The following is a 23043-nucleotide window of genomic DNA, read 5'->3' as shown; positions in this document are numbered from 1 at the left end:
AAATCATACAATCATTTCATGTGGCTTTTCTTTGATGATTTTGCAAAAATCTCCCCTCAAAACGATTAACATGGGGGATTTCAATCAAGCATTGCATAGAATATACTTGTCTATGTTACTATGATAATATGATAATATAATTTCACATAGTATTACCATTGCTCCTGAGATCCTGTAGGCATTTTAATGCAAAGAAGGAAAATACAGTACAGTGGGAGAGTACTCAGAGAACTTCTTTTGAAAGGTACTGGTTTGTGTAGGTCTCAATTTTAAAAAGGGAGGTGGTCATCTCTGAACAGAAAAAGGATGCTATTGATTTCCTTTAAAGTTCTAAGAAGTGACCATAAATTAAACTCAAATTGGCATGTTGTGAAATTACTCTTATCCTTATTGGAGAAATTTAAAATTAGCATATATTATTACTTTAGGATCAGTAAGCTGTAATTAGGGGGGTGTATAAATACAGACTATATTTCAATTCTTTAATGGTTTTATACTCCAATTGTGAATAATATGAAGAGAGGTGTTAACTCATCTTTAAAATCAAATAAATTTATTTCATATGGATTTTGTCCATGCATCAGAAACTTCAGCACAGAAACAGTGTATAAAATACAAGGAAATGAGAAAATGAGAGGGAATATGAATAAAAAGTAAAATTGAACATTCCATTTCATAACTCAAAAGGAATGGAATACCAAAACTTAGCAACAATAGTAAACTAATTGCTTTTGAAAATATGATTCATTTTAATAATAAGCACTAACATTTATTTGGAGAGTTATTTCTGTTGAATACTTTTTTAAAAATCTCAATATTCCAGCGGGTCCTGGTGAGCTTCAAATACATTACAGTATTTTGTACAGAGCAAGTTCTCTTGCTCAGGAGAAAATCTGCATTCAATGATCAAAGTTTAACTGGGCTGACTCCAAGAAAATGAGAGAAATATAAAGAAATGGGAAGTAAAAATCCTAATTTAGATTAGGTAGAAGAATTCTGGAATATCCAGCACTTATTGTCAGAAAAAAAGTTGTCTGAAGACCAACATGGATTTCAGGATACATGAAAACGTTTCAAGTTATAACTAATTCAGCCAACCAAATCAAAAGGAAAAATCAAAGTAAGGTTAGAAAATGGAAAATCCATGTAACTGAAGGAGGGAGGGAGAATTTGATATTAAGTAAAAAATCTCCTAATATTGGTCTATCTCTGGTTAATCATTTGATATAATTGATTATGGTAGTGACTTAATATTTTAACCAAAATTTCCTGGAATATGATTCACTCAAGCAAGTAGAGTGAGTCCTGAACATTTTATTCCAATCAATCATTCCTTCACGTTCAGAGGAGCTTTTAAAATGTATTTTGTTTTATAAGTGTATTTAAGATGCATGTTCAATTTATCTGCACCAGGAAGCTGACACAGTCTTATTCCACAGTTTCCATTTTATTATTTTCTAAAACATTTCTTACCCTATGGAGGTTCCTCTCAGCGACCTTCTAGCTCAGCTGCTGAGCTTTGATCACACACACACACACACACACACACACACACACACACACACAAACATCCCTACACACCCACACGCTTCCTCTCTTTCTCCCTGTGGTTATTCTGACCCAAGCCATACTCACAATGTTAGTGACATCTGGAGAGGCTCCGTTCTGCAGCAGAAGAAGGACAATGTTCAAGTGGCCCATGAAGGCAGCCACATGTATTGGTGTGAGGCCAGACTGCGAAACAAAGCGACAGCAGTTTTACTCCTCTGCACCGGTGGGGGCTTTGGGGCTTCTTCAGATAAATAATACTTGAGTGAAGAGGACAGAAGATGGGCAGAAGGAAGGGGAAGAAGGAGTAAGAGAAGGAATGTTTCGTGACAAGCTGAAACATTTTTCTACCTCTGTTATAGCTTGGATTGAAGCCCCATATTTCACCAGCAGTTCCATGACTTTGATGCGGTTTTTCTTGCAGGCAATGTGCAGTGGAGTAAAACCATTCTGTGCGAAAGACAATCAAGTTAGTTGAAAACATGCAGAAACGATTCTCACACAACTCCATGCTGGCACATTGCAGGCAGTAATGTTACATCCTCATGTAGTGTTACCATTTCTTCAAGTGCTGTAGGTGCTGGATTTAGAGAGAAAGTGGTGGTGTATTCCTGGAGGCTCTGAACTTGGTTTATATGTGGTGGGCAGGTATGGCATTGTGCGTGTGGTTACAGAGAAAACAAAAAGGAAGAAAATTACATGGGCCTACTCTTCCAAGAAGGAAAAAACTGAGGCAATTATACTTTACAAGTTCTAAAATGTTTTAAAGTATACTGATTGGTCAGATTATGGAATGGCTTAAAGATGCATCAAAGATAAGCACGTGTTTTTCTGATGATGAGCTATTTCTTAAGGCGAACAATCATTACCTGTTTTACTTCAAAAATCTAAGAACATGACTATAATAAATGTTTCAGCCTAGGTACTATTTTCTTTAGGGAATAGGTGTTACAAATTAACAGAAATCGTTATTTGTGTTGATAATTTTTTTATATCCAGAAGTTATAACGTTTATATTAAAAAGTTTTTATGAGGCGTTGTTGCATGTTAGTGGAAATCATTATTTATGTTGATAATATTTTATACCCAGAAGTTATATTTCCTATATTTTAATATAACATATTTTTTATAACTTATGTCAATCACATACATTTTGTTTCAAAAAGAAATGATTAAGTTCCCAAATATTTTCAAAATAAGTATGGAGAATTTTTGGAATAACTGGAAGAAGGTATCTCTTAGAAGCAAAGGAATGTGGAGAAGTCTTTAAGGTACTTTCTAACTTTCCATACTAGGCTAATGTGCAGCAATTAGGGGAAACTACATAAAAATTTGTTAACTAGCCCCATGCTTAATCCTTATGTGTTATATTTAAGTGTTATATTTTTATCTGAACATTGATGTCTCTATATAGAATCGTATCTATTCTGCTAGTTAACAATTTTGCATGTCCCAATAGGGACTGTTTATCAGTCAATATTTTTCTATACTAGCAGTTCTCGGGAAAGCATATGATTTTCTTTAACCTAATGACATTATTGTTCACAATATTTGTTAAGTAATTTCCCATTTATGAGCTATGTAATAAGCCAGATATAAATAACTACATGTATATGCAGCACTCAAAAGATCTGCAGGGATTAGAGTGTGATATTTTACATGCTTATTGACCACTATCCAAATGAAAATGAGTACTTTCCTCCTTATAAGAAAATAAATATCCTTACATAATTGCACGTAAACCTAAAAGTATAGTTGCTCCCCAGGCAATAATAAATAAATAGATTCCAATGGAAAATTTCTAATAAAAATAATATTCAATATTTGCTAATTCTAATGACATTCTCTTAAATATTGATTGTCTAAAGACTAATTTAACTTACATAAACCATTTAACAAAGAGAAAAAAGGATTTGCTTTTAGTTGGAGAATTAAGAAACAAGAGGCATAAATTAGTACATGTCTAATGCTTCCAATGATTATGGTTAAAATATAAGTGAAGCAAGAAGATTTATTCAATATTAGAACTTGGGAGAAACAGAAGCTGCTCTAGGGACAGCCTCTTGCAGATTTCTCCTGAGCAATTCCTGAAATAGTTTATATAAAATGCTTCCTGAAGCAAGAAGACGCCAAGCATTACTTTTCTATTAGCCTGGGGCTGAGTAATCAGGTCAATAAGGAATATCTCCAAGTGAATTCTTCACAGGCTTACATTTTACATTATCTTACATGGTAAAATCTATTCACCACTTTAAAACTTTCTTTGTCAAAAAGAGATTAATAAAGTTCAACTTTTTTACAATTTTATTCTGACTCTATATAGAGGTGTCTAGAACTTACTTGATAATTGCCTATTTTTCAACTTCTCTTTTCCGTTTAAAAATGCTTATCACTCCAGAGGTTTCATACCTATCTACGAGTTGCTAATTATGGAAATGTTACCTTGGTGTTCTCTTAAATCTATCCTTGCCATCATTTAATAGCAAACTATGAAGGCATGAAGTAAGCAGGCAGCTTGTGGGAGGTGACAAATTTAGAATTAACTGCACATCTATAACCATGCACTGCTGTGTCTGCAACCATTGGTCGATCAATGTGGGTTTGCTTATGTCGATCTGTATTCAGTTAATGTGGACTGGGCTAGGTTTACCAGGGCTCTGGCGTTTGGATTGGCTCTCTTGTCCAGAAGGAGTTTGGTTACACGGTAGTGACCACAGTGTGCGGCAACGTGGAGGGCCGTCAGGTAGTCCAGGGTGACGTCATCAACAGGCGCCTTGTGCTGGAGCAGGTGCTTCACACATTCCACGTGGTCTCCTTGGGCAGCCATGTGAAGCGGAGACAGCCCATTCTGCGCATCAAAACCAAACCAAACCAAGACCACATTTTAGTCATTCCTTTCGGATTCTGAAACACGACAAAGTCAATTCTTGATCTCTGGAACCACTGGTAGCAGAGAAAAATAATTTCCACTCGACACCTAAACATACAGCAGATTATGTTTGGCAGAGAAGGAAGATAAGAGAATGTTTAATTTCGTAACTGTGATATTCTTAGGCAAAAATTAATAGGTCTTTCATGAATGAATATATAGTACGTGTAGCAATTCAGTTGGCTCACAATTATTAGGGCAATATTAGATGTACAAAAACAAGTAATAGCTGATGCTTAAATTATCTGTATCCAATTCCATACATAGAAATCTACATTCAATTCATCTCTCTGCATGAATTTCTTTACTTCTCAATGGAGGGGAAAGTGGATGCAGGAGGAGCAAGTGGGTAGGTCAGGGAGAGAAGGAGACTTTGATCATCTCTTAGGTCCACACTGCTCGGAAATTCTGCAACTTCTTTTTTCTATCATGAGACGTGAATTGGATTTGGAGAAAGCAGTCAGATAAGAGCTAGAAAAGTATAAGGCAAATATGGACCACGTGTCGATGACCTCCCAACTTTAAAATTTTGACGATAATCTAAATTTATCATCATTGATACTGCCAAAAACAGCTTTAGACTTAATCCTCAGAGAAGGTCAACAGCAGGAATACAAGACAGCCAAGTAGTTCACTGATAATTATTAGTCTAGGTGAGACTCTCATTTTTAAAAATCAAATAAAAAGCTTATAGGAAAAAGCTAAATTAGAAAACATTTGCCCATTAAAAGAAGGGGACTATTGTCTTTTCTTACTAATCAATGCAAATACAGTCACTAGAAAATAACTGTTGACCAAGGATTTAGTTTGGCAGTCATTATATTCAAAGAAGCAGAAACTGTCTGGATAAAGAAGCCAGAATAGGCCAAAGGCCCAATATTCTCAACAAGGAAGGTGATTTCAACAGTGTAGGACAGTCGCAGATTATGCAGTCACAGATGCTTTATGCTGTATGCTTATATATGAATGCTTTATGCTGTAACCTTATATGATGCTTTATGCTGTATCCTTATATATGAATGATATTTGATTTTATAAGAAGGCCATTAAAAAAAGTTCCATCTAGGTAACCCATGGTCTTCATTAGTGATATGACAATTACTGGCAGATTCTGTAGATGAGATTATTTTATGGTTTGTGCAACAGTATATCTACCTACCCTCAACTTGATATAGGCCTTTTATTGGTGATAACATGACTAGTCTGAAATTTTGTTATTTCCATTTAAATTTCAATCCGTTTCCACAACAAAACTTTCCATAATTATCTTTGCATTACCCAGCCCAAAATGTTACATTTTAAAGACAGATCTCTACAACATTCTTAGTATAGGTATGAGAATAAAAACAATGCAGATGATTTATTTCTCGTCTTCATGTATTTCTGATTTGAAGCCACCCTTTCATGATCTGGGTGGCACATCTCTAAAGATTGAGTTCATTCTATACAAATTTTGAATGTGTGGGCCGGTTTTTGCTCCAAATGATATCAATTAAATATTCAATTAAGATATAATATAAATTAAAAAATATTTGCTGTGTTTGCTGCCTTATTTTTCTCAGCTTACCCTAGTAACAGCATCAGTTGATATGAATCATGTTCAGGGGATGGGGGAGATGAAAGGGAGAAAATATTAAGACATGTCCCTTGTCTAAATTTTTGTATTTAAGGATCCGAGGGTTGTTGCATGTCCCATTAAATAACTCTGTGTGATTATCTTCAAATTTTGTCTCATGATATTTTCTAGTAACCCAAAGAAAACCTTCAACAAATCAGCTCATCACTTGGTTTCTATTTATATGGATAAGAGTTTTCCCCATGGTTGGGCATGTTGATGAAATGAGACAAAAAATACTAGATGTACTGTGCCATAGAAAACAGTATGCTTGTTTATTGGTTCTTTGTAGCTGGCCTATCCTAACTCATGCTTTCCACATCACCTATTAATCTCAATTATAATCAACCAACACCACTGGTGAGTAATTCTTTTTACTAGTATTGTCTAAGAGATAAAGATTGGAGAGCCAAAAGACTTATCTTGTATTGCTACTTGTGCTTCTTTAAAAGACAGTTTTATATATATTTTATAGTCATCTCAGAGTATAATAAAAATGTAGACTAATAGAGCGTAAGAAATATTCTCACTTATGTATAATATTCTCATTCACGTATAATACAGTAATATTTACATTTCCATCTGCAGAGAGAATAGCAGGTAAAAATATAGAAAGAACTTGAAGTTATACATTTAATTCATCTTAATGCATGTATTTTTTTTTAACATCTTTATTGAAGTATAATTGCTTTACAATGGTGTGTTAGTTTCTGCTTTAAAACAAAGTGAATCAGTTATACATATACATATGTTCCCATATCTCTTCCCAATGCATGTATTTTTTTTATTTTAAATAATTTAAGAAGTTTGATATCTATTACTCATTCCTTGAACACAAATATTGAGCAAATAGAATACGCTTGGCTGATGCTTTGATTTCAAGAAGAATAGAGATTATCAAAAAAATGTCTTAAAGAGTTTGTTGGATCCCATCTTCCCCATAATGACTCACCTTCGTCCTTGCCAGCAAGGGAGCCCCCCGCTCCAGCAGAAGCTCCACCACTTGGTCATGTCCACTTCTTGCAGCGCAATGAAGGGGCGTCAAGCCATCCTGCCAGAAGAATGAAAGATAGGCCTGAGTTCACTTTTTAAAAAAAAACAAGATTGTATCTATTGCCACCTTGAAGAGAGGGTTTCCGAAACTCAGCCCTAGTGACTCAGAAGATCAGTAATAGAATTGCTATCAGTTAAATGATAAAGAACAGTAAGAGAGAAAACAAGACAGAGAGATCTCAGCAGAGAGAAAGAGAATGAGAAAGACAGAGACAAAACAGAAAGAGGGAGAGAGCAAGAGAAATCCCATGTGTGGAGGTTTAATGTAAAAAACATTGTGGCTGGTCATGTGTTTGCATATTTAGGAAGATGGAAAAGCAGAGGGTGTTGCATTTGTTGAACTTGAAAGCCCTACCTGCCTGGAGCCACACCCAGAGATTATACTGTTATACTATTTTCATTCTGGTTGTCCTAACACAACTCCTAAAAATTCTTCTTAATCTAATTTGTCTGTCTATCTTCTCTCTTGAATTGTCATTATTTTCATAAATTCTCCTAAAATGCTCCCTGAGGCTCGTAAAAGGGAAGGGTCATTTTTTCACATTCTTCTAAAGGTTTCCACTCATATTTTTCATCATTTTACAAAATACATAATTATGTTTCAAAAATTAAATTTATTATCAATAAATAGCATTAAAATAGTGTCAATAAAACTATGGCACAACTGTATGTTACGCTATTTATAAAACTTTCTGACCCTGATCCTGATAACCTCACAGATAGTTTCTGATTCTAGAGCAATCTCCAAATACCCTCTGTCTTTTGGGTTTTATTTCTCTTTAGAGCAATCTCCAAATACCCTCTGTCTTTTGGGTTTTATTTCTCTTATTCATGGCCAAAAAGCAGACTAGCTGGAAAATATGAGGCAAAATATAAGAACAATGGGCAAGAAGTGAAACAGAAAATAAAATCATGACTACATAAATTAACTGGTGATTTCAGACTTAAAGGAGTGTCTCAGGGAAAGAGGTTGAGAAGGTAGGTAGCGGTCTAGAAAATGAGGGATGACGAGCAGTCAAGAGGACTTTAGAAGCTTCTGATTTATCCAGAACTGTAATGGACCATATCTCTGGGTTATGCTTTCCTCCTAATAAATATAATTCACCTGGATTACAACGCTCTTCCTGATCCAACATTCTGGGATTTCTAAGCTAGCTATCTTCCATTTGCCCTTCCAGAGCCATGCTCTTCCCTTCTCCACTGTTTCTTGTCAGCTGGTCTGATCTCTCTCGATTGTATCGGTGGGTTACCCTGTCCTCTGGCTTCTGGTTGGGGCTGGCCGATGGGATATGCAGCAAGACGAGTATGCAACTCCCTGAAGGATCTCCTAGATCTGGCTGTGACTCTTTGCCCAAGGTTACGCTCCTGCCAAAGCAGCCTTCTCCATACAATTTTCTCCTTTGAAAGGATGGTAACCTCTTCTACTTCTTACCTTTCAGGTCTAGAGTTGGTAATGGGCCCTGCTGTTAACTAGCCCCAAGGATACCCCACTATCCCTTCAGTCCTGCCTCCCCTTCAGTCCAGCCACAATGGTATAAATAAGCCCTTTAATAATCTCTATTCAAATTATCAAATTGGAGTGTGTCATCTGTTTTTGTCTAGGACCTTGATGATAATTATTCCTTGCTTTGTTAAAGCTATTTAGCCAGTATTGAGATACTAAATAACCAAAACAGACCTTGCAGTTTTGGTTACCTGGGAATTAGCAAGAAAAGACTGTCTTTTGAGAAAAAAGTATGTAACTACTGTAGTTGGGATGCCAGGTTATTTTAAAGTTTGCCAAAAGGAGCTTAAAAGACAAACTGTGTGGGCAAAGTGATTAAAATGGCGAGGCTTTTGTAACTTGTCCTCAGTGCCCTATGGTGGAAACACAGAGCATTGGTTGCTATATAAGTGAAATAGCAGTTAGATACAGCTTGATTTCTCAAACATATTCTTGGTGGGAGCTTCATTGAGATCTAGAGTGTGAGAAATCCAACACAGCAAATGAAGGCATGACGTGCACGGTCCAGCGTGTAGGCCCTGGAATCACAGAGCTCTGGGTGTGCGTCTCAGGTCAGCCCATCATGGGTGAAGCTCTCTGAGGCTCAGCTTCACGATATGTCAAATGAGGATGCTTTTTCTTGCCCTGTTTAATTTACAGCCTTGTTTGAAAAATGAGGGGATGCTGCCTTACATCATTTTTAAAAAGGTAGAGTAATGTTTTCTATGGATTACATGAAATATTCGTTGTGTAATCATGTTGAAACCTCTAAAATGCTCTCAGAGCAACAATAGGAAAATATGGAGAATACTTAATAAACCTGCAAGAACATCAAGGAACAATAAGGATTAAATAATTGGGTCTAAATCTTACAGTTTAGTGATGCAGTTTATCTGCTCTTATAAAGGACATGTGAATTATATCAAATTCAAGTTGCCCAACATGCTCAGTCTGGGTAGATTTTGGATATTTTCTACAAAGTGCAGTGTCTCATTATTGTCCCCCATAAAATCTTTATCAAAAGGTTTTGTATTCAAGAACTTTTTAACTTACTCTTTTAATTTAGTTTTTACTCTTAGAGACTATGATCTGTTCATTATCTTTTTTTTTCTTTTTTTAAATTCTTAAGACTGTGTTTGAAGGTTACATTTTTCTCCCCTCCAGAGTCCCCTTCCCTGTGTTCTCTTTTTTTCTTCACTGGAATCAGTTCAAATCACATGGTGATGTCAGTAATTCTTAAAGGGACACCATTCATCTAGCTGGTAACCCACAGCATTAGCTTCTTACGACCATTTCTCTCCTTATCTTTTCCTCTCTTCCCTCTCAGATTATTCTTCCAGCAATGTATCCTGAATTCTGTGTACTAATATAGGCTCTGCTAATTACTAAGCTGTGTGTCCTAGGTTAAGTTATATAACTCCTCTGGAACTCATTTTTCCCCTTGGTAGTCTCATTTCTCAAATGGAGACCTCCATATTTTCTCAACAAGAAAATAATAATACTTTGTAAGTTGTTAGGAAGATGAATTAAGATGATACTTGTATAGTACTTAGCAGGGTGCCCAGAACATCGTGTGCATATGACAATTGGTAGCCACTATTGTTATTATTTTAATTATTACTCCTAATAACAAGTAGCAAGGGTGATCCCTTTTTCTGATGTATTGTTTTTCATTCATCATCCTTTAATGTTTTTTGTATACTTTTATTGTTTGCATTGATATATGTATTTCAATATTTTAGCCATAATCCTTATAGGAAGTATTTCCAAATTTAAATAAAAAATAAGTTTAAAAATAAAAATGAATAATGCCCTTAATAAAACTTGAATTAATAATATCATTTTAGCTATAACATTTCTGTTTTAACATTAAAATGAGGTTTTTCAGATACCAGAAAACCAGGGCTCCGGTGAAAATGTCTCACAGTTTCACACTAGATTCTAGTCAATGATAAGAATGCCAATGAGATGCAAAATGTCTCAGTGATTGACATAGTGCTGGTGAAAGTGGTGGAGAAACTACAGGTATGGTTTTTTTTTTTTAATTACCCCAAAGCCTTTATATATCTTGCTCTTCTCCTAATAATGAAAACATTATAAGTGAGAAAATAATAAGACCAAGGGAAATTTTTTGATGGAACATACTAAATTCAGAATGTTTATGACTAATTTGACTGCTAGGGGAAATTGAGACCTCTGTGAAAAAAATGAAACAATAATATTAATATTATTTTAAATTCCATATAAAGACACACTATTGTGCTACCTAAAAAGATAGTCAAAAACAAGTATAACATTTTTTAATTTAAAAATATATTTTTAAAGGACAAAAGAAAAAGCAAACCATATTCCCTTAGTAATCAAATATTATAGTTCCAGAATTGGCCTCCTGATTCCAGACCACAGCACTGCATTTCAGTATTTACCTCCTACTTGATTTTACTTTTGGTAAGAAGGATACAGGTCTGATAGTTATAGCCAAAACTGAAAGAACCTAACTGTTTTTAAAATCCTACTCCTGAGAGATGAGGAAGTATTTTCACTTACAGGGAAAAGCTCAGCACCACCTTCATTATTGTGACTGATCCTTAGGTTGTACTGGAACCAGTTTGCACACACTAGTGAGAGTCAATTTTTTGCACATCTTTTCCCAATTCTGCATTCAGTGATACCATATTGGTAGCTCCAATTGGCCATGGTGAAAGTATGAAAGTATTTACACCATGGAAATCATCAAAGGCAAAGGTTACAAATCAGAGCTTTTTATTTTATTTTTTTGAAGAGCTGATTATTAAACTTTTACCAGTACACTGCTAACCTAATCCCTTGGGTACTGTTGATTTGCATCTCTGAGTAAAGGGATATAGTCTGTCTTGTTAACTGCTGTTATCTCTAGGGTTCACAACACCAAGTAGGAAATCAATAATTATTTGTTTAAGGAAGGAATGAACAGAATGTCTGTACAATGTATAATCAGAAAATCCATTTTCACTTTATAAATTCTTGAATGCAATTCCATTGACTTGCTATATCTAAAGGCTACACTGGATGAAATACAGTCCAAATATTCGCTTCAAGAATAATAAACCAAGGCTTACATTTCATTGTTAACTTGCTCAAGGACAATTAGTTAATGGCAGAACTAGCATAAGAATCCATTTCTCTCCATTTCTTAGTACTCTTTGATGAAAAAACAATGCTTATTTGTAGTTAGACTTTTAAATTGTATATGCAAATGTATGTAGGGAATGCAAATTAGAGCATCTTTTAAAGAAAAAAGCAAATATTGCGATGATCAATAAAAACAAAATCAACTGCCTCAATAATAAATGAATACTCCAGAAAAGCATTAATAAGAGCAATGTGCATCCTTAAGACATTGACCAAGATAAAAGTTTTTTGCATTTACAAAGTGCTGTCTTTCCATTGGTACTCTCAATTATTAGAGAGTCTCAAGAGAAACAGAAAGGTAAGTGTAAAGGGACTCATTATGTTAGAAATGTACTTAAAGGAGGAGGTACAGAAACTCTTTCCTTTAAATATAGAGAACAAGTAAGCAAAGCATGCAGCATTATATGTAATTGTTCCAAATTCTGCACACCTAGAGCATAGCAAGGGAAAAGGCATGCCATCAAAGCGAAGGGTAGAAACCATATAAAACTCTGATGCAAAGACAATGGACACCGCAACAAAGATCTTGATAGACAAAGCAAACCACTCCAGAACTCCCAGATGATAATATGACACAAGTGCTCTGGACCAAATGTCTTAGAGAAATGAGATTAAGAAAGCAACATTTCCTGAGGTCATTAAAACCCAAAATGTATAGTCTGGGATTGGTGTAGTTTCTAGAAGCTCAAAGATGATAAGGTTTATTAAACAAAATATTTGTTAGCCTCAAGATTTGCAAGGGAATTAAATTGGATCCTTATTCCTTGGACTATGAGAATGCAAAGTCCCAGAATTAAACAAAGTCAAGATAAAATATCACAAGGGACATATTCTATCTACCAACTTCCATAGACTTCTTCTACCATATATTTCAAAATTTTATATAATAGGAATGTTTAAAGTTTTGCTTAAGTCTATGATTAATCAAGTCTACTCCAGAGAATTAATATTAAAGTACAATACTAGTTTAGTTTAATGTTTAAGCAAGTAATTGTGCATAATTTCCATTACATAATAAAAAATTATGAGTAGCTAAGTAATTTACTAAACTCCACTTAAAAAATACCTAAGAGTTGATTCTCACACGACCCTATAAGGTAGGTAGTATTATAGCCTAAGCTCAGAGAAGGCAAGTAAATTGCCAATGTCACTCAGCTTGTAAGCAGTAGAAGCAGGATTTGAAATTAGGTAATCTGCATTCAAAGTCTGCAGTTTCAACAGGTGTACTGTCCTGCCTATCTTATGATTTATTTGTTGGGAGTGCGTAAAAACTCAGAATTATATTTAACTCAACAAGTTTGAAATGAATGAAGGGCACTGCCTCTTAGCGAGTTGACATGAGTAAAAGTGCAACATAATAACTGTATGCCTTTTTTTCCATAAGCATAATAGGAGATCTCCTGTTCACATCCCTATAGCATAATCACTTAAGAAAAATGACTTAGGAGCTGAAAAGTTCGAAGCAAAAGATTTTCAACATGTATTAAAGTATTTTACATAAAAACCACACTCTCATAGCTTAGTGTATGCAAATGAGTTTGGGTTCTTGATATTTACAGCTAGCCAAATCAGAGATGAGTAAGTTCAATCTTTGATCTTTGTTCCATGAAAATCAATGAGCAAGGACTTGAAAAACTGTCTCATTGAGGAGCTAGCATTCTGTTTCTCCAGGCACTTATGAGCAAATATTAATTCCACTTTACATATGATGTGCAACCTTCAAATGCTGTATGAGGTTTAAATCTAATCCAAGAAAGCAATTTCCTTGAAAACACATTGCCTGTGTTTAGGGACTGGTATTTTAAAGTGTCTGCTAAAAGAATACAAAAAATAATAATGGTAGGAAATTGAAAGAACAGAGACACTCACCCTAGTTTTGGCATCGATCTGACCACCACGATCCAGTAAGAGCTTCACCATGTTTGTGTTTCCCCTTTTGGAAGCCACATGCAGAGGAGTGATTCCATTCTACACCGTGGAAAGACCAAACAAGAGCATGTTGGGTATGACAGGGCATGATGGTGATGGCTTCGTATTAACACAAAGGAGATTGTGACCTATTTTGTAATTTTATCTGAGGTTTCTATGGTTTCAATGCTTTTGATTTTTAAGGAACAAAAAAAGCACACAAACCACAAAGCACTGTAGAGAATGATAAATGGAATGAAACTGCATAACTAAGTTAGTCAATAACTACAACATATGTACTGAATGTACACATCACAGTCAAGAGACAAAGGGAGGGGCTTCCCTGGTGGCGCAGTGGTTGAGAGTCCGCCTGCCAGTGCGGGGGACGCGGGTTCGAGCCCTGGTCTGGGAAGATCCCACATGCCGCGGAGCAACTAGGCCCGTGAGCCACAACTACTGAGCCCGCGCGCCTAGAGCCCGTGCTCCGCAACGAGAGAGGCCGCAGCAACGAGAAGCCCACGCACCCCAACGAAAAGTGGCCCCTGCTCGCCGCAACTGGAGAGGGCCCGCGTGCAGCAGCGGAGACCCAACGCAGCCAAATATAATAAGTAAATAAATTTATAAAAAAAAAAAAAAAAAAAAAAAAAAAAAAAAAAAAAAAAAAAAGAGACAAAGGGAGAACTTTGGCATAATATTCAATAGAAACAAAATTTCAGATCCTACCTAGATAGAGCCCTAGGCTAAAGTCTATCTTTCTTATTATAACACTTATGTACTTAAAGATTCTGGGATCCTAAAGTTTACTATGCTTAAAAATAGAGTACACATATATATATCAATACCCAATGGAAAAATGATTCTTAAAAACACCTTCTTCAGAATAATTCAGTATGAAAAACTTGAAAATAACTCAATGTAGTTTCAGAGTAGAAGACTTCTAAGGACAAAAATACTATATACATGAATTATATGTATTTCTTTTCTTGGCTATCATATACCATCATTAGGTCAAGGATGTGTACCTGATTTTTTGGTATGTTATGATTTTGCAAATATTCAAGTACTGCATTTACTGATTCATATTAAGTACACTGAGTTTTATAATTGTCATGTAAGTGAATTCTTTCCAGTGAAAGCATACCATTAAAACTATAACACAACATAATGTCTTTTTACTGTTTCAGTAAGACTCCTCATATGAGCAAATTCTCAATTTATTAAAAAAAAATTCCTGTCAAATTGTATGCCCTATAGTCACTGTTAGGACACAGTATAAATGTAGTTATACATTTTATACTTAATGTTTTAACAGTTTAATTTTTTATGAACTTGAAGCTGCTTGTCCATGATTCGTGGTGTGACCTTTAAATGTAACTGCTCATACTGATGTGAGAATCAACATCTTCCTTATTGCAAATGATTCGCGTGCATGTGAACTGACACACTATTTTTCACGTGTTGGGTTGTGACAACTTCCTGTGATTTGAAGGGAAAAAAATGGAAAATCTAATATCTCCAGCACAGGTAAATCCAGGTAAGGAAAAAGAAATAAAATCTTTATCATTGTTAATTTTTACTTTAGTAAAATGCCAAATTCTCTGGTGGTCCAGTGGTCAGGACTCCACGCTTTCACTGCCAAGGGCCCGGGTTCAATCCTTGGTCGGGGGACTAAGATACCACAAGCCATGCAGCATGGCCAAATAAAATAAAATAAAAAGAAACTATTTTAATCCATACCCTGGCCGTGAAGTCCACAGCAGCTCCCCGGTTTAGAAGAAGAGTTGCCACATTGACGTTTCCATAGTGGGCAGCAATGTGCAAAGGGGTGAAACCACTCTGTGGAAAGCAAAGAAAATGACAGTCAGTAAAGCATTTCACCTCTGTATGTTGCAGTCACTGGATTAGTGAAGAAAATCACATCTACCTAATACGTGAACAATGCAATTCAGATCATAAATGCTTTAATAAGACTTTTTAAGTTTCAGTGCTATTATTTAAATTTAGTGGTAAATAAGTCAACATATAAACAGGTAAATAAATATCCTACATTTCTTGGCAACATTATTTCCAATTACATTAACAATTTATCTATTTATGAGATTTGTTATCTGTATGAAACCATGTTTCTTGAGTTGATTTAGCTTTAGAACAAAACGATATGATTAAACAGCATATTTTTTCAGCCATAGAAGTAATATAATTATGAATAAAAAATGTTTTCTCCAGAGGAAATCTCAAAACTTCTATTTTTTTTATTTGTTTGTGTTTTGGTTTGGGTGTTTTTTAAAATGAAAAACAGCATGGGTTGATATTGTATCTTTGGAACTATGAAAATATTGTGAGAAATTCTTACAGAACATATACAATTCATCTTACATCATTTACATTGTCCTGACATTTCTATCCTCTTTAACAACTATGTTTAGTCAGACTATATTGTTATAATAAAAAAAAAAGTTAAAAAAAATTAAACAATATACTTGGAATTAATATGAATATAAAATAAAAAAATTAAGTGGAACCCAATTTTGAATGTTAACTAAACCAAACCTTATCAATAAAATAAGATTGATATAGAATAAAATAAGCAAGTTGAATCAATTACATGAGCATTAGAGAATAGTTTACTATCAGAATGTTTTAAAAATGAGTCTGAAAATCTTAAATGGAAGAAAAGCATATTTCCTTTCTTTTTTTTTCTAATGAAAATTTAGTTAGAAATCTGCCATTTTCAGAGTAGAAGCATATTAATTCTTTTCTTATTAAAGTATGAAAAGAGGCATTTTTCTTGCTCTCCATAATATTCATTGCTTCATAAAAGATTATAGGAAAAATAAAGACTGTTCCTGTAAAACTGGATATCAAATCCTGCAGTTTTGAGGATATTTTGCATTGTTCTCTTTTATTTGAAATGAACTTTGATGTGTATAATACTGTTTCTAAGAAACATTATCTAAATCACAACCATTATTTTTCTATTCACTTGATATATAGATTTTGGTGACTTTATTTTTTAAATGGCCTAAATAAGCATTCAGATACCTTAGGTAATAGAAATTCCTCTGTGCTATCAGCCAAATTAGCTGCAAATAATTTCTGACTGTAGCAAATCAAGACACAAAATAAGAATAGTAACTATCAATCCAAATCCTACTCTTGTGGTCATGATATTTTTATTTTGTGTCTACATGATGGCAAATATTAGTGTCAATATAGAAGAAAAAAATCAGTCTACAACCTGGCTATTATTTTATAAAATGCCAAACTTTAGTATTTTAGGCAATAATTGACTAGATGTTTTTCATTTTTATCTTGATATTTCCTGTCACCCAGTTATATCCTGAATATGCATCTTTTATTCAAGTTACAATTTAATTTCAGAAAAACGCAGTGACTGCTGATGAATCATTTTCAAATTATTCAAGTATAATAATATTACTTTTCTTATTTGCAGAAATAAACTAATTTATCTTCTGACACAGCCTCATTGAAAATCCATGATGATGCCTCAGGCTGTGACTCTTGGATCAACACGAGGCTGGTATAAGCCCCTCAGAGGAACTTTTCCCTGAGTAACATGGAGGTGGAAGGCTCAGGTCACCTTCCTACAGGACTATTGATGGAGGGGTTTTCCCTCTTTGTTATTCTATTGTCCCCGAAGAAATATTTCTAACTCAGTATGTAGCTACTCAAATTGCTGCTTTCAGCATAATGATTAGAGCCAATACTGCTTTAAAAAATGTAAATGATTACCAAAAATCACCTACAAAAGAAAGGTATTAAAATCAGTAATTAAGATATATCAATTTGTATGATTCCAGTCTTGAGCAATTTCACCAAGCAGTTGGGCTTTTTAAAAAAAATCTCTGACCTAAGTTCCACACTCAGATATGGAACAGAAGAAATGATATGAATAATTCAAGTCTATTCACATCTCAATGGGTAAATTTGTCAATAAACAAGATATTAGGTTTAGAAATACACTACTCTCGGTAAATACTAAGTGTGAATGCTCAAAACCCCCATAGGCCCACAACCCAGTGATCATATGAGATGTTAAGTCTAAAGAATTCCCTCAGCAAAGTGAAAATCAACCTACATAAGCAGTCGCTTGCCTTGAAGATTAATTTTTATAATATAGGTTAACTTTTATAATATACTTTCAACAATGTTTGTGTTAGTACCTCGTATAACACACACACCCCGCCCCCCCCCCCCCCACACACACTCTCAGAGGCTTCTGAACCAAATACTCTTGTTGATTTTGTTAATTGATGGGACTTATTTAGGTACGTGGAAAATAGATGATTTCATGACAACTATTGTAAGAAAGCAAGATAAAAGTAAATGCTTTGTTCATGATAGGCTCAATATCATTGTTGATTATATACAGTGTGGTAAAAATAAAAAGACAGAATAGAAGGGCAACTGCAATTAGGTAAGAGGATGAAACAGTGGCAGAGAAACCTCCTTAAATTACACTTCACTAAATTCTAAATGGAGAATTCTCATTAAGAAAGGAGGTCACATCTCTTATTGGCCAAAAGTTAATAATAAAGCTCACTTAGTAAAATATATATTACGGAAGAGTCTTGTTTCATGCTCTACTCTAATAAGCTATTTAAAGTTTCACTGATTAAATAATGCTTCACATACATGTTATATTAAAATTTTTGAATTATCCATTTGCCTTAATTATGGGCAAAGTTTCCAAATTAATTAATTTCTTAATAATGAAAGTTCCAATCATTAGTATAAATTAGTGAGCATTTATTCTAATTGGACAAAAAATAAAATAAAAACAAGGTATATTTTGATATAACCGCAATACTGTACCTCGGTTGTCCTATTCACCATCATCTGAAGCAGTGTTGTGTGGGAAAAAGAGGGAAGATATTACACAGTGCAAAATTAAGGAAACAATCAATCTGTTCTCTGCAATTGAATATACCGTTCCAGCATGCCAAAATGCATTCTACAGAAAAAAGACAACTATAACATTATACAATTATATCTTTCTAATTCTGGTTCTATTATTTTTTTACCACAAATAGAAATAGAATGAATAAGCAGATTTCTAAAAAGCTGAACCTCACCTTTTAAAGAAAATTATCTTGAGGTTTTTTTCTGTTTTCTTACTGTACTCAAGAGACAGTCCCCTTTTTTTCTGAAATACCTCTGAAAGTAAATTATCCCTTTTGATGACCAGAAGTAATTTTGCATTATCACCATGGCCTACTTCTTCATCATCTCCCAGGAGGAATCCGGTGGCCGAAGAGTGCCTTTCCACAAATGTATGCAGCTTTTACCTTGGATTGTACGTCAGCGTTGTGATCGTTCTGAAGCAGGAGTGCAGCAGATTTGGTGTCATCTTTCCTAGCTGCAATATGCAGAGCTGGCAGCCTCACTTTCCCTTTGGTGTCATTCTCCAGGAGGACGGCCACTGCTTGGTTGTGTCCTTGCTGGAGCGCCACTGCCAGGGGCGTAAAGCCATCCTGGTGAAACACAAGAAAAAACCTTCCAGCAACTTTTGGAAGCCTGGGATTCAACTCCAAGAAATAGTGCATCTAATTTTCAAATTAATGATTAAGATTGACAAGAAAAATGAAAGGATTAATTATTACTGTGAAGATTAAAGCAAATTATCATCATTTGTTGTACTATGTACTGGCTTCATCAGATTTTTTTAAATACCCATTCTATTTATTTTTTAAAACATCTGCATTTCCTAACAAAGCATAATACACACAGGATGTATTCAAATGTGTTTTGAACGTGAAAATAAAAATTTGAACCAACCCTAAGTAATGCCTGCTTATGGAAAGGAAAATGCGGGATGGGTAGAAATAATGGAGAACAAGTCTGACTGAGAATCAAAGATATGGTAGCCAAGACTGGGAAATAAATTACATGATTAACTATGCAAGTTGCTAAATATCTCAAAACAACTGTTAATGGAATGGTCTGTTACCAATTAATTTGGGAAGTTTAGGACATAATATGATCTAAAATTCTTTGGCAAATAAGGCTAATTCATTACGTTTGCACTTAGTTGAATTGTATATTATTTAAATCATTTAGATATAAAATTGTGCTAAGTAATGTAAAGAAAATCAGTCTCTCAATTCGAAACTTAACAATTAAAAAAATAACAAAGATCATCAAAGTTAGAGGAGCCTTAGATGTAGATGGATAACCACACTAGAAAAACTAGAAGCTATGTTTTCTCTCTAGAAACAAGTATTCAGCAATGGAAAGGTGATGAATAAGTAGAAAAAATATACGTATATATTCTAGGCTCTGTTAATGTGAAAACCTCCTTTAATTCACAAAAGCTTGAAAATAAGTCTCAGAGTTAAATGTTTCCATTCACAGAAGAGATGAGGGCAATTGGATATGGTACATCTATTGAATATATTCCAGAGACAATGGCAATTTATCAGCATCTAACTACTCCATTTGTTTTCAACAGTAATTTTTTAAAAGGTAACTATAGACTTCAGAGGGAAAATCATTTCCCTCAAATGCATCATATCATATATGCACTACCACAGTAAGAGCTGAATTTTTTAAATTAGAATTGAATTTTAAATAAATACATTACTTAATGGAGTGGAAGAGTAAAGCATGTAGTGCTGTAAGATGAAAGAGAGTAGCCTAAATTTAGAACTTTGTTTGGCACAAATTAAGCCCTCTGTGAAGGAGGAAAGAACAAGCTCATTACCATGCACACATTTAATTTGATTCCCCCCTGAAACACTGGGATAGTTTATATTAAAAGAACGTGAACTTTATTTTTTCTTAAAGACAAGGCATTTGCTGACAGCACAGAACCTAATTAAAAAGTTTTTAGCCTTCAATTTTGGTAACATTCAGGAAGAAGGAAGAAAGCAGAGAATTATAAAAATGGTACTGGACAGACAGAGAACTCCCTTCAGAGAATTTAACTTTGGACCTCCACCACATGGATTTCATTCTAATCTACACTTCATGGGAGAAGCGTAAAGATTTGAAATGATTTTTTGAAGTACCTTCACTAACTCTGTGAAAAGGAAACCTATATTAAAAATCTGTAGCTTCATTTTTCGTCATTTATTTACCAATGCTAACTGCTATAATTATGGGAAATTTCAACACTTTAAATATTTCTTTTCAAACATGAGTTTCATTGCCATACTGAACGATCTCATAATTATCTGATTTTTAAAGTGGTCACAGTGTCTTGATTAGTAACTAAGTTTTGCAAATTAGGGCTACTAATGGGTTCAGGCTAAGTGTCTTCTTTAGGTATATTCATACATGTACACACAACCGTAGAAGGTATTTAGCAATATAGCTTAAAAGATGAAATAGTAATCAACCATATAGCCCTGTGAAGATGTTATTCATTCACAGAATGATAGACTAAAAGGGAACATGCAAAGATTTTTCCATTAGTGTATTTCCTGATAACCATGCGGGCCAGTGGTGTGGAATTAATCAACTAAGTTTATACATATCCAGTCAGGGAAAATTAATTTTACTTATTTAAATGATTAAAAAACAAAACAAATATATGTTTGTTTAGAGGCATATATGTGTCTAAACTAGGATTCAAAACCTCACGTGATTTACTTGCAACAGTCATGTTTCTTTGTGGAAATAAGAGACAGTTTTAATTCTCTGAGAATCAGAGTGTAACACAGACTCCACTGATGCAACATACATAAAAGGGTATTTCTGGAAGCAGAGTGAGATGCTACAGAGGTCCAGACTGGAGGAGCCTTGAGAAAGCTGACAATGCTGTCAGTCTGTATTTCCCTAAATCATACACTAGAAAAGTCTATTTGGTGAGTAGAACTCTGTAGTGTAAAGGTTTCTCTAGGTAAATGATTCTGCGTTCAAGAAAATAAAGTAAAACAAATGCATATTTCCATAGTTTGGTACATTTCTCAGAGGTCCTAATGCAGAGATATAGTCTCATACTGTTACCCAAGCTTTGCCTGAGGATATTCACGTGCTACTCATTGACAGAATGTGTCTCAGAAAGTCATAAAATCATAATCATAAAAATCACGCTGTACTCATGTGGTAGGAGTGTAAAATCTGTGTGTGCTGAGTAGAGAACGTGAAATCGTTTCATACTAGGCAGTCGTGTTTTCCAGTCATAAACAGGAACTGTGGTCCCATTAATAGTGATGTCTTGGGATTGTTTTTAACTAATGAGAGTAAGCTGTCAGAAAGTTATTGCCAGGCTCCATAAAAAGTTTTCTCTCAAAGGTCCTGGACATGAATTTAATAGATTATAAATGACCTCTCCCCACAGTGCAGGGTAGAAGGGATTTCATGTTTATTTCACCTAAAGAGTTAATTGTCCAGAAAGGAGGCCATATTAGACATTAAAAGTTATCAAGATAGTTTCTGGGTGACAGCCATCTATCTACCAGTCATCTTTCACTCCAGGGCAGGAGTTTTAAAATTTTGTCAGTGGAGCCACAGAACATGAAATAGGAAAACTAAAGCCTGGTTGCTTTTGGGTGAGGAGAGGCATGTTCCAGTGGAGCTCTCTTCCCCTCCTCTCCTGTGTCACCTACTCCCAACCTTCTAGTGGTCCCTGAGGCATTTTCTCCAAGCTCAAAAGCATCCTGAGCGTCACTTAAAAATCACTGTTCCAAACAATCACTGAACTCCCTCCTTAATCTGTTTAGGCAAAAATGAGAAGGAAAATACAATGCAGGTTCGGCTTATTGGAGAACACACACAGGAAAAGGAAAGTGATGTTGTAAGTTGGCCCATTCCAACCCCTTTTTATGTCTAGATGGCCTGAACGTTTTGAGACTGGATTGATTTTGAACATTCTATTCAGTTGTTGCCATAATCACAGTCACACAACCACATGTCATAATTTGTACTTCATAAAATATGAACAGCTTTCTGATGACATATTCCTCATGAAATTGTGTGAACATAAATAACTCTGAATTATTGCTAATCATTAAAAAACTTTCCTTTAAGGAATTGTATTAGATCCTAACAAAGATAAAACACTGATGAAAAGAGATGGATAAAATTTACTATAAGTTGATTTTAGAATAGTACAAAGCTCCCAAAAGCTAGAGAATGGCAAATTGATGGAAGCATGATTTCATGTAAGAATAAATTGACATGAATCCCAAATCAAGGCATAAACTCATTGAACTGTGTGCACTGGGTCATTCGTTCATGGCCACTGTTGTAGATTACAGTAGTAACATGAACACTCGTAGGATAAAGGTAATGGAGACCCTTTGCATCTGGATACAAAGAACATGGACATTAAGATCAAAGAATTCAAGTCTTTAGAGTTGACAGTCTTAC

At 34.7% G+C, this 23043-nt stretch overlaps 1 protein-coding gene across 9 annotated transcripts in view; it reads right to left on the bottom strand.

Moving 5' to 3' along the window:
• Positions 1 to 23043, bottom strand: part of ANK2 (ankyrin 2) — a 347463-nt gene that overhangs the window by 136051 nt on the left and 188369 nt on the right. For 5 of the 9 annotated variants that reach the window (XM_068543335.1, XM_068543343.1, XM_068543341.1 and 2 more), the window contains exons 6-13: positions 19017 to 19202; positions 18544 to 18567; positions 15445 to 15543; positions 13669 to 13767; positions 7045 to 7143; positions 4199 to 4396; positions 1900 to 1998; positions 1636 to 1734 (exon numbers count right to left, since the gene is read on the bottom strand). In XM_068543335.1, coding sequence (XP_068399436.1) covers positions 1636 to 1734; positions 1900 to 1998; positions 4199 to 4396; positions 7045 to 7143; positions 13669 to 13767; positions 15445 to 15543; positions 18544 to 18567; positions 19017 to 19202 — 903 coding nt within the window. The remainder of the gene's footprint in view (positions 1 to 1635; positions 1735 to 1899; positions 1999 to 4198; positions 4397 to 7044; positions 7144 to 13668; positions 13768 to 15444; positions 15544 to 18543; positions 18568 to 19016; positions 19203 to 23043) is intronic. The other 4 variants (XM_068543338.1, XM_068543336.1, XM_068543340.1 and 1 more) reach the window with 1 other exon arrangement.

Source organism: Eschrichtius robustus, chromosome 4, assembly GCF_028021215.1.
Source record: "Eschrichtius robustus isolate mEscRob2 chromosome 4, mEscRob2.pri, whole genome shotgun sequence".
Lineage (NCBI taxonomy): Eukaryota > Metazoa > Chordata > Mammalia > Artiodactyla > Eschrichtiidae > Eschrichtius > Eschrichtius robustus.
Note: the sequence above shows the minus strand (reverse complement) of the source record. Positions and strands in the feature narration are given on the sequence as shown.